This window comes from Pyxicephalus adspersus, chromosome 7, assembly GCF_032062135.1.
Source record: "Pyxicephalus adspersus chromosome 7, UCB_Pads_2.0, whole genome shotgun sequence".
NCBI classification, from domain to species: domain Eukaryota; kingdom Metazoa; phylum Chordata; class Amphibia; order Anura; family Pyxicephalidae; genus Pyxicephalus; species Pyxicephalus adspersus.
In genome coordinates this window covers 39,330,277-39,345,924 of record NC_092864.1, presented here as the reverse complement: position 1 = coordinate 39,345,924, position 15,648 = coordinate 39,330,277, and the positions used below count along the sequence as shown (strand labels likewise).

The 15,648-nt window shown below is 35.6% G+C and overlaps 1 protein-coding gene across 1 annotated transcript in view; it reads left to right on the top strand.

Moving 5' to 3' along the window:
• The window catches only part of NEB (nebulin), a gene marked incomplete in the record, with an annotated part of 137,086 nt that overhangs the window by 31,066 nt on the left and 90,372 nt on the right, over nt 1-15,648 (top strand). The window contains 21 exon segments of the mRNA XM_072419086.1: nt 700-807; nt 1,463-1,576; nt 2,332-2,529; nt 3,407-3,514; nt 4,126-4,224; nt 4,899-5,003; nt 5,087-5,194; nt 5,368-5,679; nt 6,320-6,523; nt 7,178-7,282; nt 8,081-8,188; nt 8,412-8,723; nt 9,282-9,488; nt 9,578-9,682; nt 10,479-10,586; nt 11,115-11,426; nt 12,390-12,596; nt 13,204-13,308; nt 13,739-13,846; nt 14,567-14,878; nt 15,208-15,414. Coding sequence (XP_072275187.1) covers nt 700-807; nt 1,463-1,576; nt 2,332-2,529; nt 3,407-3,514; nt 4,126-4,224; nt 4,899-5,003; nt 5,087-5,194; nt 5,368-5,679; nt 6,320-6,523; nt 7,178-7,282; nt 8,081-8,188; nt 8,412-8,723; nt 9,282-9,488; nt 9,578-9,682; nt 10,479-10,586; nt 11,115-11,426; nt 12,390-12,596; nt 13,204-13,308; nt 13,739-13,846; nt 14,567-14,878; nt 15,208-15,414 — 3,552 coding nt within the window.

The window sequence follows — 15,648 nt, the reverse complement described above, 5'->3', positions numbered from 1 at the left end:
AGGACAATATTCCATTAAGTACATCATGTGCAAGGTAACAAACATAACCGAACATCCAGTAAATTGAGATGACTAATCTCATGGGGTAGAGACCAAAAGGAAAGGGATTGAGGGGAAGGAAATGCATATACAGTTCTTTTTTAATACAAATACATTTTATATTTTGTAACCTTGTACTACATAATAGGAAGCTTTAAAGTGTAAGTTTTTTGATAGAGTTATGAAGAGACCCATGCCTGGTTCTTACTGCTGCCCATGGCTTCATGAGAACTTATTACACTCACATGTCCTGCAAATCCATTTTGCCAGAAAAGAAGTGGGGGGAACTCTCCAACAGCAACACAGATAGAAATAGATATATATCTTTATTAGTAAATATATTTATTGATACAGAGCCAGCATCATGGGGGTATTTCTATACCGGGCCCTGATCAAAGGAGCTTGACTTTTGCTGGAACTTTTAGACACTGGGAGTGGAACCAAGAAAGTTTACCTAGAATGGAGCCAAGATATTTCTAATAGTGGCCCTGGATAGATAGATTAGTGGAAGATAGATAAAAGGCTAAAAGATGCACAGACATCACAACTTATTTATAAAAGATTGGCAAGTTTATGCAGAAAGATATAAAGAAATAGGGTGGGTGAGATAGACACATACAAAAGATATGATATATTTCATGTGTTTTTTTCTTTTTACAGAACTGCTACAAATATGACTGGGAAAAAGCAAAAGCAAAGGATTTTGAAATTAAGATTGATGCTATTCCACTGGTGGCAGCAAAAGCAAACAGAAAGAAGGCCAGCGATGTAAGTAAAAATTAATTATCTTTTTTGTAGCACAGAAAATATTTGTTGATACTGTGGAGTTGATTTACTAAAGTAATATAGGCTGTTCACATAGGAAAGTGATTTTCTCTTTGCAAGGGACATTACGCATTAAGGTTAGTGAATTATACCTTGCAAAATTGGAAAGTGACAAGTCAAAAGTCTTTTTGTAAATCATCCACAATGTTTTTTTTTTTTTTTACTATTTGTTTGGGGAGCTCAGGACTATGCTGTGAATTGCTTTAAGTTATGTATTAGTGTAGTTATTAAAGCACCTTGCATTACGGCATCCGATTTGTTGTGTCAACACACGTGTGCATTGCAGTTAACTAAAAGGAATATGCTTTATTTCTTTACTAGATATGTGCAGTGATATGAATGGCACCACAATGCATATGTGCCTACAGTAATGCAAAGTAAAATGTGCTTTTTACTACTAGACGATTTGTGAATGAGTCTTAGTACATCACAAACGTGTGATAAAGGTTAAAAAAAATTTTAAATATTTGTTCAAACCTAAGTGAACCTCAAATGTATGACAGCAAAAGTACAAATATTGGGAAGCACTTCCTAATTCCATTTTTCTTGTCATTTTGAATGATTACATGTAGTTATAATTTGGCTTTTCTATCCACAGGTGGAATACAAGAAAGACTTTGAACGGAACAAAGGAAAGATGATTGGAGCCCTTAGCATTCAGGATGACCCCAAGATGCTGCATTCTGTGAAAGTGGCTCACAACCAGAGTGATGTAAGTTTATGGCATTAATAATATTAATATGTTTAATTAAACACCACAAAGGCTAGAACAGAACAGTTTTTCTGTTACATGTAAAGCAAAAATAAACTGTACTTACTTGCAATTTCAGGCAAGAGAGTGACTTTTTAAAGTCCATTAAAAGCAGGGACAATCAAATCTTTCCTGGTTTAGTTTAAAAAAACAATTTGGCAAATCTTGAGTGAGGTGGACTTTGAAGCAAACCCTACTGAAGGCTATTGTAAGGGTAGATTTTGTAATTCAGGTACAGTATTTTGTTAAACTAAAAAACAAGTTTTAAAAGGCTTGGAAGTCCAGACACTCTCATAGGAGACATCCAACAATGTCAAAACTAAAACCACAGAATAGAAGTGTATCTACTTTTGTTCAAAACTTTTCCAAACTACACCAAGCACATGCCAATGTGAGCCCACCTGCCAAAGTTTTTATTATGGGAAGGAAGGGTTATCCTTGCCTTTACATTGTTTGCACTTGTACCCATGAGTAAAAGCTATGCACTGCATAATCGTGTCACCCTTATTTCTGTTGAACCAATGTTTTTAGCAAGAAATTTGCAAGCCTTGGGCATTCCAAACCTCTCAAATTCTACTTTATTACACCGACTTCCTAATGATTACTACTTTATTGGTAGACTGCCTACATCATGTTTTGGCTAAATATTTTGTATTGCAAAATTGTGTCCTGACACTTTTTTATTTGAATATTTTTTTTTCTTTTGTGTCTTCTAGATTCAATACAAGAAGCACTATGAGAGAGAGAAGACCAAATATTCTGCACCCTTGGATATGATTCCAGTGCAGTTAGCTAAGAAATCACAGGCTATTGCCAGTAATATTGATTATAAGCACCTCATTCACAATTACTTTTATCCTCCAGACAGCATCAACCTGGAATTGGCTAAGAAGGCCTATACTATTCAGAGCGATGTAAGTATTCTTTCTATTCATACATCTTTTAAAAAGTCGCTTGAAAAGAATATGCAGAGCTACAGGGGAAGTATTTATTACTACTGGGATTTTTACCCCAAAAGCCAGCCATAAATGTGTTAATTTTGCAAAAGCAGTCTACCACCTTTGAGTTTGAAAGACTGAATAAAAAAATCAGATTATTCATTACAATGCTGGATTGGGGCAATATATCCAATTGCTAACACTTGCTTAAATGATTTGTGATTTCAACAAAAAATATAAATGAAAGACTAATCCAATTGCTACATGTACAATGATCTTGAAAGCTCTATCTAAATCAGAGGTCGTCAAACTCCGGCCTAGCCAGTAGTCCGTTTAGGCCTTAACGCCCCCCTGGTCGATCGGCCTGATCCTGTCCGGCAGGAGTCGGCAACCCGCGGCTCTTGAGCCTCCTTGTTATGCCTCCCTTCACTATTTACCGCGGCAGGCGTTAACACTTCGGCCTCTGGGGTAAGGGAACATTCCCTTTCCTTCGTATGCATTGAGGAGGAGAGGGATTTCCTTTCAGGGGGGTTCCTGGTGGGAGGCGGAGCCATCAGCATGGGACTTGAGAGAGAGTCCAGCCTAGTGTGCCTTCTTGTCCTCCTGAAATGACCTAGGAGCCAAAAAAGTTTGCTGACCCCTGATCTAGATGATAACAAAACCAAATTAACAAGATTAAAATATGAAGCTGATCAAAGACATAAGGCCGCTTTTAAAAAAACTTAGTGTTCAATATTTGTTCTGGGGAGATAAGTCCATTCTAGCTACAGTGATCCAACATTAACTTATTTGTTATGTTGAACTCCTATGCACTCTTATGTTAAGAGAATATTATCTTTTACTTTGTTTTCAGGTTGATTATAGATCCGATTATAATAGTTGGGTAAAAGGCTGTGGATGGGTGCCTTATGGATCCTTGGATGCAGAAAAGGCCAAGAAAGCTGGGCAGATCCTAAATGAGGTAATGACATTCAGTGGCGACTAGTTTTGATACAAGTGTTCATAGATATACAATGATAAATTGTCTGCACACCAACATATAACATTATAGGCCTCAGATTACCACTATTGTGGCCTTTAAACCAAAAACCACTTAAACTTATTGTTTTATTGGTAACTTGTTTATATTATTGCCTGAATTTCCTGCCTGAGAAAATAGATTGGGACCAGAAGAGCTCCGTGCTTTTATTCCTATAGCTTGAAAGGTTTTTGATTGTCTCCACCATTATGGTCCTCGCCGTACAAGGATAATTAGTTGCCCTTTGCATCATTTTCATCAAATATATTATGTAAGTTTTCATTGAATCGTGAAACTGCATGACTGCAAACATCAGTGGTCATATGGTGGCAGAACAGCAAAATCACTGAAGTTTGGCCCTAATGGTCAATAAACACAGGGAACAGTGGATATTTCCCAAGAATTTTTGCTGTAGCAGTCCAAAGATATTATCTGTACCATCTTTATCTTGGAAAAAAGCTTCTTCATTCTCTGTTACTTGTGCCAATGATATGAGAAAGGATATATTTGCTCATTTTTACTACATATTGATGATATTTGTCTTCTTTCCACAGAAAAAATACAGACAGCATCCAGATACATTTAAGTTTACTTCTGTAGATGATGATCCTGTTCTGGTCCAAGCAAAAATCAACCAGAAACAGAGGAGTGATGTAAGTTATTATTCATAATAAAGTCAGGCTTGTGATGAACAAGCCATCTCTCCAAGTTGGTGAAAATAAACGGGGGGCTATTAAGGTAGGAGTAGTCCAAAAAACTGACGGAATGTAGGAAAATGGAGCAGAGTCCTCAGAATCCCCAAAAAACTATTTGGTAAATTTTGTTGTATTGTGGAACCATAAAAGACAAGGACTGATGAATTACCAGAGTAGCAGGTTATATTACAAAAAAGTGTCAAGTACAACAATCTCAAATGTTAAATGCAAGGTTGTCTATAGTATAAATATATGAAAATGGTGGAGATGTCCATATACTAACATCCATCAAAAGGTTTTGGTTTTACAAAGATAGAGTCCATGTAGATTACGAATCAGGTATACATTTCTCTATGTGTTTCACAGCCTAGAGCATTGCTTCATCAGGACATAGGAGGTAATAGGTGGTTGATCATATGGCACACCATATTGGAACAACTCTCAGCTATAATATAGAACAAAACTCACTGATATTGAGAATAAGGTTAGATCAACTGCTCAGTGTGACAAAAAGTGTAAATATAAGGCAAACAAGAAAATGGTCTGTAGGATGGTGTGCTCTGGTTCAGCAAAATGGTGTGGCTAAATGTTGTCTATAGAATGATTCACTTCATGTTTTTTGTTCATTTCAGATTTTATATAAGGCAGATGGAGAAAAGGTTATCCATAAATATTCCCTACCTGCAGATGTCCCTGAACTTATCCAAGCCAGAGTAAATGCCTACAATTTAAGCGATGTAAGATTCCCTTTTATGTACCTAACTTTTTTCCTAACCTTCTGTAGTTATTCAGACTAAATTAATTATATCTTGTGTTTCAGAATTATTACAAACAAGGACTGGAAGAGCTAAAGGCTAAGGGGTATGATCTGACACCTGATGCTATCTCGATTAAGGCTGCGAAAGCTGCTAGACAGGCAGCTAGTGATGTAAGTACAAGTTTATAGTAGTGGGACATATTTTTTTCATGACAGGTATGAATTTATTACAATATCTTATTTACAATAGAATTTCAAATAATCAATTCACATGAATATAACTAAAGTTTAAATGATCTATAATTAAATGTGTAACGGTTTGGGTAAATGTTTACATGTTTTAGGTACATTACAAGAAATCTTATGAGGCCCAAAAAGGAAAACTCGTTGGTTTCCGAAATCTACAAGATGATCCTAAGCTTGTCCACTACATGCACGTGGCCAAGATTCAGTCTGAACGTGAATACAAGAAAGACTATGAAAAGACAAAGACCAAATACAATACTCCATTGGACATGGTCAATGTGGTGGCTGCAAAGAAGTCTCAGGATATTGCAAGTGGCATTGGCTACAAGCAGCCACTCCACCACTACACGTACCTACCAGATGCCATGAGCGTTGAACGATCCAAAAAGATGATGGAAATACAGAGTGATGTAAGTTGAATTCTTTATTTTTTTTTAGTATGGAAAAAATGTACCATTAGTTAGGATGATTTTGGTATGGTGTAGGATTGTTGTGTTGTTGTGTAGTTTTAACTTGTGGGGGGAAAATAACTAAAGAGGTAATCATTAGAAAGTTCAAGTGGTAGTATAGTAATTCTATAGTAGCCAGAAATGTTGGCCTCTATGGCATCAAAGAACAGAAGTGCAGAATACTTACTTGTATAGTGAGTGCTTGGTAATCCTGCAATAAAATTAGGTGAATGTACTCAGGAAAAGGACATTCAAATATAGCTATAACAGCTAATTTCAGCATTATAGTTATATATGGCAGCAAAAACCAAAGGCAGAAAAATAGATTGGCAATTGGTAATGACAGCTCTGCATAAAAAGAAATAATAAAGCTTTTGTTGTAGTTGAGAGAGTCAAACTCCAATTTTACAAAGATGCAAACTGTACAAAGTAATATATAAGAAGAAACTTTCACAGTCATCAGAAGACTAATGCCTTCCAGTCATACGAATGGTTACTTCAAAAGGGGTGGTATATTATGACTGACAAGGGTTTGGAAAATACAGAATTAGTTATTTTTTGTCTAAACTAGAATATGCATATAAATTGTTTTCTGTTTTAGAACCTCTACAAGTCCGATTTGGGCTGGCTGAAGGGAACGGGATGGATCCCTATCGGTTCTCTTGATGTAGAAAAGGCCAGGAAGGCTGGTGATGCTTTAAATGAGAAGAAATATCGCCAGCACCCAGATACTATAAAGTTCACAAGTATAACCGATACTCCTGTCATGGTCCAGGCTAAGACAAATGCTCTTCAACTCAGTGATGTAAGTGTCTTTACCAAAGTTTCCTTTCTTATCATTTCTTTTTTTTTCTTTGCTGTGTACAGATTAGGTTTTTGTTGTACCTGTACCTTATCTACTTACCTTTTGTTAGTTAAATCATGAAAAATAGCAAACTTCATGTTATCACTCATCCTAAATAAGCTATCCTGCATGATAGTTAGTTGCTTGAACCATGAATTTATATAGATAGATAGTTTAATATCTGAGGCCTTCCTCCTCTTCCCAAAACCTTACACAGATTTTAGTATTTGCCGATAGATTTTTTTATGTACAGATGTACACTCATGCAAATCAGTAATCAATCACTGTTAGGACTAAAACTGATTTTAACGGCTTTAAACCGTCTGTGCAATGTCACACGTAAGACAGTCAGGTTCAAGGCTGTCAGGTCAAGGCTGCAAAAATGATTAACCAATGGTTCCATTGGATTCTTGGCCATCTTATATACTTTGTAGATACAGGTTAATGTAGACAACAGCAAAAAAAAAAAAAAAAAAATAGGGTTTCCATTTTTTGAAAACGATAAGGTCTACACTGTAAGAAGAATTTATTCTGATTTTTGTGTTTTGATGCACACTGTAGTACCTAAACGTGTTTAGATATGCTTGCCATTAATTCAATAAATTTGTTTTACAGAAACTGTACAAATCCTCAGGAGAGAAGACACTGCATAAATACCATTTGACCCCAGATGCACCTCAGTTTATTCAAGCCAAGTACAATGCAGCTAATATAAGTGATGTAAGTCTCTTCTTTATATTCTATTCCAGATGTTGAAATGGAAATATAGTACTAACATTTAGGAACAGAGAAACATGGAAAAGCATTTAAAATGGTGTTATGCATATATTGGTATGCTCTCAGAACTCAGAATATCTAAATCCCATGGGCCCTTGACTGACTTGGGGCCCCTGTGAATTCCCCTACTGGCTAAGGAAGGTCCAGGGCCCTTGTGTAGTGGCACACACCGCAACTCCCTATGTCCGCCACCACTAAAATTTTATTACCTTAGGGATACCATTCCAGTTAAAATTATATTAGGGTCAGGATAAGGTTGATTTATTTTTATATGTTAACTTTCATTATAAACTCAAGTTGAGTATATTTTTCAAAGAGCAACAAAATGCAGTCAAGCATTCACTGTACGTTGGCCTTTTTACAGGACATGTTCTAGATTTCCAAAAGCAATAGAAAATGTGATAAACAACTTTTAAAATATTTTTTAATATCTAGTACACTAAAAAGTGAAATGTAATACCAGATGTGTAAAATAAAGGGCATGTGTAAAGCAAAGTGAATAAAATCCAGCCACCCATTACCAATTCAAGTTCATTTGTCATAAATGTGAATGTAGTAAACTGAAGTCGGGTTGCCATGATAGTACCATGTGCATTTGTATAATTGATATTGTTATGCATTTATTTCTTTAATTTAATAAACCTTTTAGAATGTGTTTCATTTAAAAAAAGGTAAATGTTTATAAACAAGTAAAGAAAAATTATATATTTTGTTTAACTGGTAATTTATTTCTTTTTTCAGAGTTTTTACAAGTATGACTGGCAGAAAACCATTGCTAAAGGACACCATGTTCTTGGTGATGCCATTCCCATTGTTGCTGCCAAAGCTTCCAGAAATATTGCCAGTGACGTAAGTATTGACATCTACAAAAATGCAAAGACAATTAATATTATCTATTTATTTATATATATTATTCATATTTCAATTAATGATATAATGCTTTGAATGTGTCATTAAAAAGTAGAAAAATCAATTAGCATGAGTTTGAGACAGACCCAACATTATTACACCTCAAAACACATAAACCATCATGTCTAAATATAACAAAAATTGCTTGTATTTATCATTGCAGTACAAGTACAGACAGGCCTATGAGAAAGCCAGAGGTCAGCAGGTTGGATTTAGAAGCCTCCAGGATGATCCTAAACTTGTGCATTTTATGGCTGTGGCTAAGATGCAGTCTGATCGTGAATACAAGAAGAACTATGAGAAAACAAAGACCAAATATCACACTCCCCTTGACATGGTCAGTATTGCAGCTGCCAAGAAGTCACAGGACGTGGCCACCAATATCAATTACAAACAGCCACTCCATCACTACACTTACTTACCGGACGCCATGAGTGTAGAGTTGTCGAAAAACAGGATGCAAATACAGAGCGATGTGAGTATGAGCTACAACAAGTTTATACCAGTGACACCAAACTTGGTAGTTATTGAACAGATGGAAGATTGCAGCATGGATATAGTAGAGCTTAGTTAAATATTGTCTCAGATTTATATATCTCCCAAACTGTCAGCTTTTGGACATGCACAATATGGGTTGTTTTACCTGAATGTATAACAACTGGGCCCTATTGCCATTTTAGCTTTGCTAGTGGTTAGAAATTGTGTGTCTTACTTTGGATATATAATAAAGTACAGTAGTTACTATTTTGTTTTTAATATATATTCCTTAGGAGCAATCTACCTTCAATTTTTTACAATGTTTTTCCCAAACAGGTTTCTTTTATCTGTCTATCTGACCCCTAAGAAACCCTTTTCACTTACTGTCTCTTGCATCCATGCATGGGAAGTGGGGTTATAAGCAAAGAAGTCATTAGTAGATCACTGGGGAAGCAAAGAGGGCAGCTAGCGGGTATTTGTGTATCAATTGGTTAAATGTTATCATATCTAGTAATGTTTTCATATTACTGTAACCCTACTATTGTTCTTCTTTTAGAATGTCTACAAGGAAGATTACAACTCCTGGTTTAAGGGTATTGGATGGAGTCCCCTAGGCTCTTTGGAAGTTGAAAAAGTTAGGAAAGCTGGAGATGCTTTGAGTGAGAAGAAATATCGCCAGCACCCCGACACTCTCAAATTTACAAGTATCCCAGACTCTATGGAAATAACTTTAGCTCAGAGCAATACTAAGCAGCGTAGTGATGTAAGTATTACAAATTAATATGTTTTTGTTTAATAAAAAAATATTTTGTTATGACAGATATAAAAACAAACTTTCTCCTCTTTCACTAGATAAACTACAAATCATCAGGTGAGAAAGTGAAGCACAAGTATAACCTGAACCCTGATGATCCTAACTTCATTCAAGCTAAAGTCAATGCATTGAATATTAGTGAAGTAAGTACAAGATGACAAATAAAATGACAAAACAACACTTTTTTATATTAAACATACATACCTCTCAGCAAAGGATTTCAATTTTTAAAGATGTAGCTAAGAAAATATATTTTAGCAGAAAAACTGAAAAAAATATGATTTGCTGACAGGTTGCAGGAAAGGTAAAGGCATCTCCCTGGCCAAGTTAATAGGGGCTGATAGTGCTGGTAAGAATATTGATCTATGACTGATCAAGGCACAAAATAATAAAATAAACAGTTACAAAACTGTGGTTGAAACTTATGACCTATACATAAAATACTATTTTTACGTTTTTACCCCTCATTGCATTTCAATGCTGGTGGACTTCATGTTGAATCTTTGCAGCCACCTCCTGTCTACATGAACCTCATAGATGGCTGCATGGCATTTTTTCAGGGTGGGGATCTTGATTTTGACAATAGGTTCTGCATGTGAAATGTGTTTTGAAACATTCACTTGCAGCCTCCATCGGAAGATGGTGTAAAAAAGGTGGCCCAATTGGGAGGTTTGGGCCTAGCATTGTTATTCAGTGCCTGAACAAAGACCCCCATGGCAGGATGACAAGATAGTGTAAAGAAAACTGCCCATTCATAATGATTCAGAGGTACAAATATACATGTATAATGTAAATTACAATGCATATGTACAATATAATATGGTAAAGGTTACATGAGATTATACAGGATTTTAATTGTAATGTAACTATTAGATTTGTTTCTAGAAAAGTAGAAGGATCTGCATTTCATAATAAATTTGTTTTTTTCCTATTTTTCAGTCGAATTATAAGGCTGACTGGATTAAGCACCTGGCTAAAGGATATGACTTGAAACCTGATGCCATTTCTATTCTTGCTGCTAAGGCTTCACGAAACATTGCCAGTGATGTAAGTATAAATTGTGATTGCTCCCATATAGGTCAGTCTTTATCTGTACCACACTCGCACTATACGATATTTTATCAAGAATTAATTGCCCAGTATCAATAAAAGCACTTTGCACTGAATTGCAACACTCGAAAATATGTTATCTCCAGGCTACTGGCATTCCAAACTAGATATCTATTGACTGCTGTTGAAAGCAAATGTGTTTGTCTTGTATATTGTATCCAAAAAGGATGCGGAAGATTTCCTATGATAGTGGTCTTTAATGGCCTTTTTAACAGGCTTTTCTTCCCTATAAAACCTATTTTATCCTCATACAAGTTACAACTGCAGTGCATTCTGAATTATTCCAGAATATTACAAGCAAAAAAAGCATTTGCGTTTTGAAGCCAGTAAACAAAGATTCATAAAAGTCATATAGTTAACACACCCATAAAACATATAACTAACTTTACTCCTTGAAAATTTTGGTAAAATATCTGGACAAGCAGACATCTAATAGTTGTTAACCTCTTTCTTGGTTTCTTCCAGTACAAATATAAAGAAGCCTACCAAAAGGCCAAGGGTAAACATGTGGGATTTCAGAGTCTACAAGATGACCCCAAGCTGGTCCACTACATGCATGTGGCCAAAATCCAGTCTGATCGTGAATATAAGAAGGACTATGAAAAGAGCAAGACAAAGTATCATACTCCTCTTGACATGTTCAGTGTAACTGCTGCCAAGAAAGCTCAAGAAGTGTCCTCCAATATAAACTACAAGCAACCCATCCATGCTTACACCCTTCTGCCAGATGCCATGAATCTAGAACTATCCAGAAACATGATGCAGATCCAGAGCGATGTAAGTAAAGATAGGGAAGATTTAAAAGATTTACTTTTTACAAAAGCAAAATCAAAACAAACATATATTTCAGTTGAAGCCATATAACCATCACAAATTCAGGTTTTTGCACGTAACTCAACATATAAGGCTTAGGATCAGCAATTTAAATGTTGACTAATAATGCACTAGATTAGCTGTTTTGTTGATTAGATTTTTGTTTTGTCGATGGTTTATGTCAGCCTACAAGCACTTACTGATACAGTTGACAATCAAAAATCCAGCATCCTCTGGATTTGAGGTGCGCAGGATTTTCGAAAATTCCGGATTTTTTAAAATTTATACTTACCTCCACACACAAGCCTGCCTTCCTCTTGCAGCACCCGCGGACATGTGGCACAGTTCCAGGGAGCAGGCACCAGGGACGTCACAACGTGTATTTAGTTTAGCAAGCAAGACCTAACAGCTGTTTCTGCAGAACAGCCCCATCAAAACATTAGTGGCCAAACAGTGTACTACAGCCCCTGTATTGAAAATGCAATCCTAAATTTATGCCGGGAAACTAAAAGAACCAGATTATTCATGGCCGGATTTTCGATTGTCAACCTGTACACCTTTTGTTTTGGCAAATATGTCTAAAGCTCCATGTATCCCATTTTTAATGAAGAAATAAAATAAAATGAGAAAATAAGGATTCTGCAAAGGTGACACATTTGGCCTGATGTATATAAGCTGGGTGATCCAGCAAACCTGGAATGGATTTTTTGGCAAATATATATAATCATGAACCAGAACCATTCTAGGTTTGCTGGGTCACCCAGATTCACCGAATAACAATCTATTTTCTCCATTATTGGAGAGATTTAATATGTTGTAAGGCCAATATGTTGTTTAGGTGTGCTTCAGACCAGAAATGGAGTTAGGTTTCCAATGTTATACCTGTACTTATACACATATTTATGTTTTTCTTACATTATTTTGTAGAACCAATACAAGACAGATTTTAATAACTGGCTAAAAGGAGTCGGTTGGGTACCAATTGGATCCTTGGATGTTGAAAAAGCTAGGAAAGCCAATGACATTATCAGTGAAAAGAAGTACAGGCAAAACCCAGATCAATGGAAATTTTCTATTCCAAACGATGCCATGGATCAAGTACTTGCAAAGGTTAATGCACAAACTATGAATAAGGTAAGTTAACTTTACTTGAGCCATTTGTGATTTGCATTTTTGTTTTATTATTGTTTTATGTAAAATATAAAATTAGATTGTAAATAATAAATATAAATAAAAAATCCAAATTTTAAAGTATTAAACTCCAATTTTACATATTGAAGTTTGTTGGGGACAAGTCTCATTTGAAAGTAACTGCTTAATTTTAGTTTTTTTATCCACAAAGCCAAGCATATGTGACCTAACCTCCAGACACCCACAGTCTGTACAGTAGAATTCTCAGACACAGTTCAAAATTCCACCTAGGAACAAGGAATGCACGTCTGTGGCCACCTAGAGCACCAATAACTAGTTTTAGCCTAGGGATTGGGAACCAATTAGTATGGTTCTCAAATATATGATCACAATAGCAACTAGTCATGAAACTATAAATATATATTATAAAAAATCTTTTTATTTAAAAAATATTATTTGTTAACAAAATGGCACAATAAATAGGTGAGGTAGCTCCTTACAAAAAAACTGATTACTTTTTTTTTAGAATCAATATACACAAAAACAATTATTTTATGGATACTTCTTTGTATTTTATTTATTGTAACATTGAATATTCTTTTTTTTTCAGAGACAATATATAGAAGCTTGGGAAAAAGACAAGACCAAAATCCATGTAATGCCAGATACCCCTGAAATTCTCCTGTCAAAAGTCAACCAGATTAACATGAGTGATGTAAGTAAAATCAATAATTGAGATCGAATGATTTATATTAGACCTAGCTACATATTGCAAATCACTTGTAGTTATCATCATTATGGTCAAAAATAAATGTATTTGTATGTTTTGGGATATCTGATGGAATGGGCTAAATTTTTATTTATGGCTAACCCATGCTGATGTAGTAAAAACTGGGAATGCAATATTTACCTATGCCATATAAGTTTTACTTGCATATAGTGCAACCTGAAGCTTTATTATTGAGCCATTGCTCCTTTATGTTTTCTTATATGCTTTATATGACTTATATGGCCTAGATGAGCCTTGGTGCACTCTTTTCACACCTAAAATTTTCTTGCCCATAAGGAATGACTAGTTATATTCTGATGGCTTTGTGACATTGTTGTCTTTCTGCTCTTGTTTACTTTTTTATTTTTTGTTTCAGAAACTCTACAGGCAAGCATGGGAAGATGCCAAAAAGAAGGGCTATGACCTGAAACCAGATGCCATATCCATCAAGGCTGCCAGAGCTTCCAGAGATATCGCAAGTGATGTAGGTTTCGAAGTTGAGAGTGTAGTAACAAATGGGGAAAACTCCAATCATATATAATATTAACTGTTGAGGATTGGGTTTTGATATACTAAGAAAGTATTAAAGACTTATAAAACAATACTCACAAGCCAATATTATCTTTAGCTGAACAGATGATAATTTAAAAGTATAGTGGCTATAAGGAATGGAGTTGGATTGTAATAGAATTGGAAGCAGGGGTGGCCATTCAGTCAATATGCAGTTGACTGTTTTGAATTGGGTTTGTTAATGAGATTAGTCATGAAAAACTTCAAACAATAATTGTATACCACTTTTTTTACCATTAATTATATAGTGCTGACATATTAAGCAGCACTTCACATAGTTCATAGACTGTAGCTGTCCCTCAATTGGCTTACAATCTAATGTCTCTACCATAGTCATATGTCATTAAGACAGTCTATGGTCAATTAACCTTATTGCATGTTTATGGGGGGAAAGCCAGGGGGAAAACCCACGGCAAACACGGGAAGAACATGCAAGTTTTTTTTATCATAGAGCCTAGCGCTACAAAGGCCAGAGTGCTAACCTTTCTAAGTAAACTGATAATATATTTTAAAGATATGGTAAAAATGATGCAACACTCATTCAAAATATACTGTGTTAGTAATTTGTCTGAAAACTCAACAAACTAATTCCTCATTACTGACCAATTTATGTATTTCTCACCCCAAATTACAGTACAAATACAAGAAAGCCTATGAACAGAGTAGAGGTAAACACATTGGATTCAAGAGCCTCCAGGACGACCCTAAACTGGTGCATTTTATGCATGTAGCAAAGATTCAATCTGATCGTGAATATAAGAAGGGCTACGAACAGTCCAAGACCAAATTCCACACTCCAGTAGACATGTTCAGCGTGAATGCTGCTAAACTGGCTCAGAATGTGGCATCTAATACTAACTACAAACGGCTCATCCATCACTACAGCCTCTTGCCTGATGCCATGAACATTGAACTTTCCAGAAACAGGATGCAGATACAGAGTGATGTAAGTGCCAATGGATGAGGGTTAAACATTATAAAATATAGATATAATATAGATATAATAGATATATTCGCTCATTGACAGTCTTAGCATATGGCTCAGCCAAATAGGCCAGCAGATGCTGACAACTGTCATTGTCCACTGGCCACATTGACTGAGCTATTCTATACCTATCATTAACAGGTGTGGTACGACATATGCTATACCTTTCTCAGGTTCTTCACAAATATACCGGTAGTCAGCATTGATGGATTTGTTCATAAAGTCTTATGACTCTTATGTGGGAAGGCATTTGTTGACTATAGATGTTAATTATCTCTTTTTGTCACCAGAATGTTTACAAGGCCGACTACAATGAATACATGAAAGGTGTTGGATGGGTACCCTATGGATCACAAGAAGCTGAGAAGAACAGGAAAGCTATGTCAATCCTCAGTGAGAAGAGTTACCGCCAACACCCAGACACCCTTAAGTTTACCAGCATACCTGACTCAATGGAGATGGTACTGGCCAAAAACAATGCTCAGATCATGAACCAAGTAAGTGTTTTCGATTATATCTGAGATATTTTGTTTAAAAAAAGTGTACATTTGTGTTTAAAACATTGATCAATCGAGTTTTAAGTATAACAAAACATGTAATGATCTACACAATGAAAAGCACATCATAAGAGCCCCCTTTTAGCAGAATTGAGCTAACATTCAAGTTTTGAATAGATGTAGTCAGGAAAATAATCATGACCTCATCATGGTTTTCACACCTAAAGTCAGCAT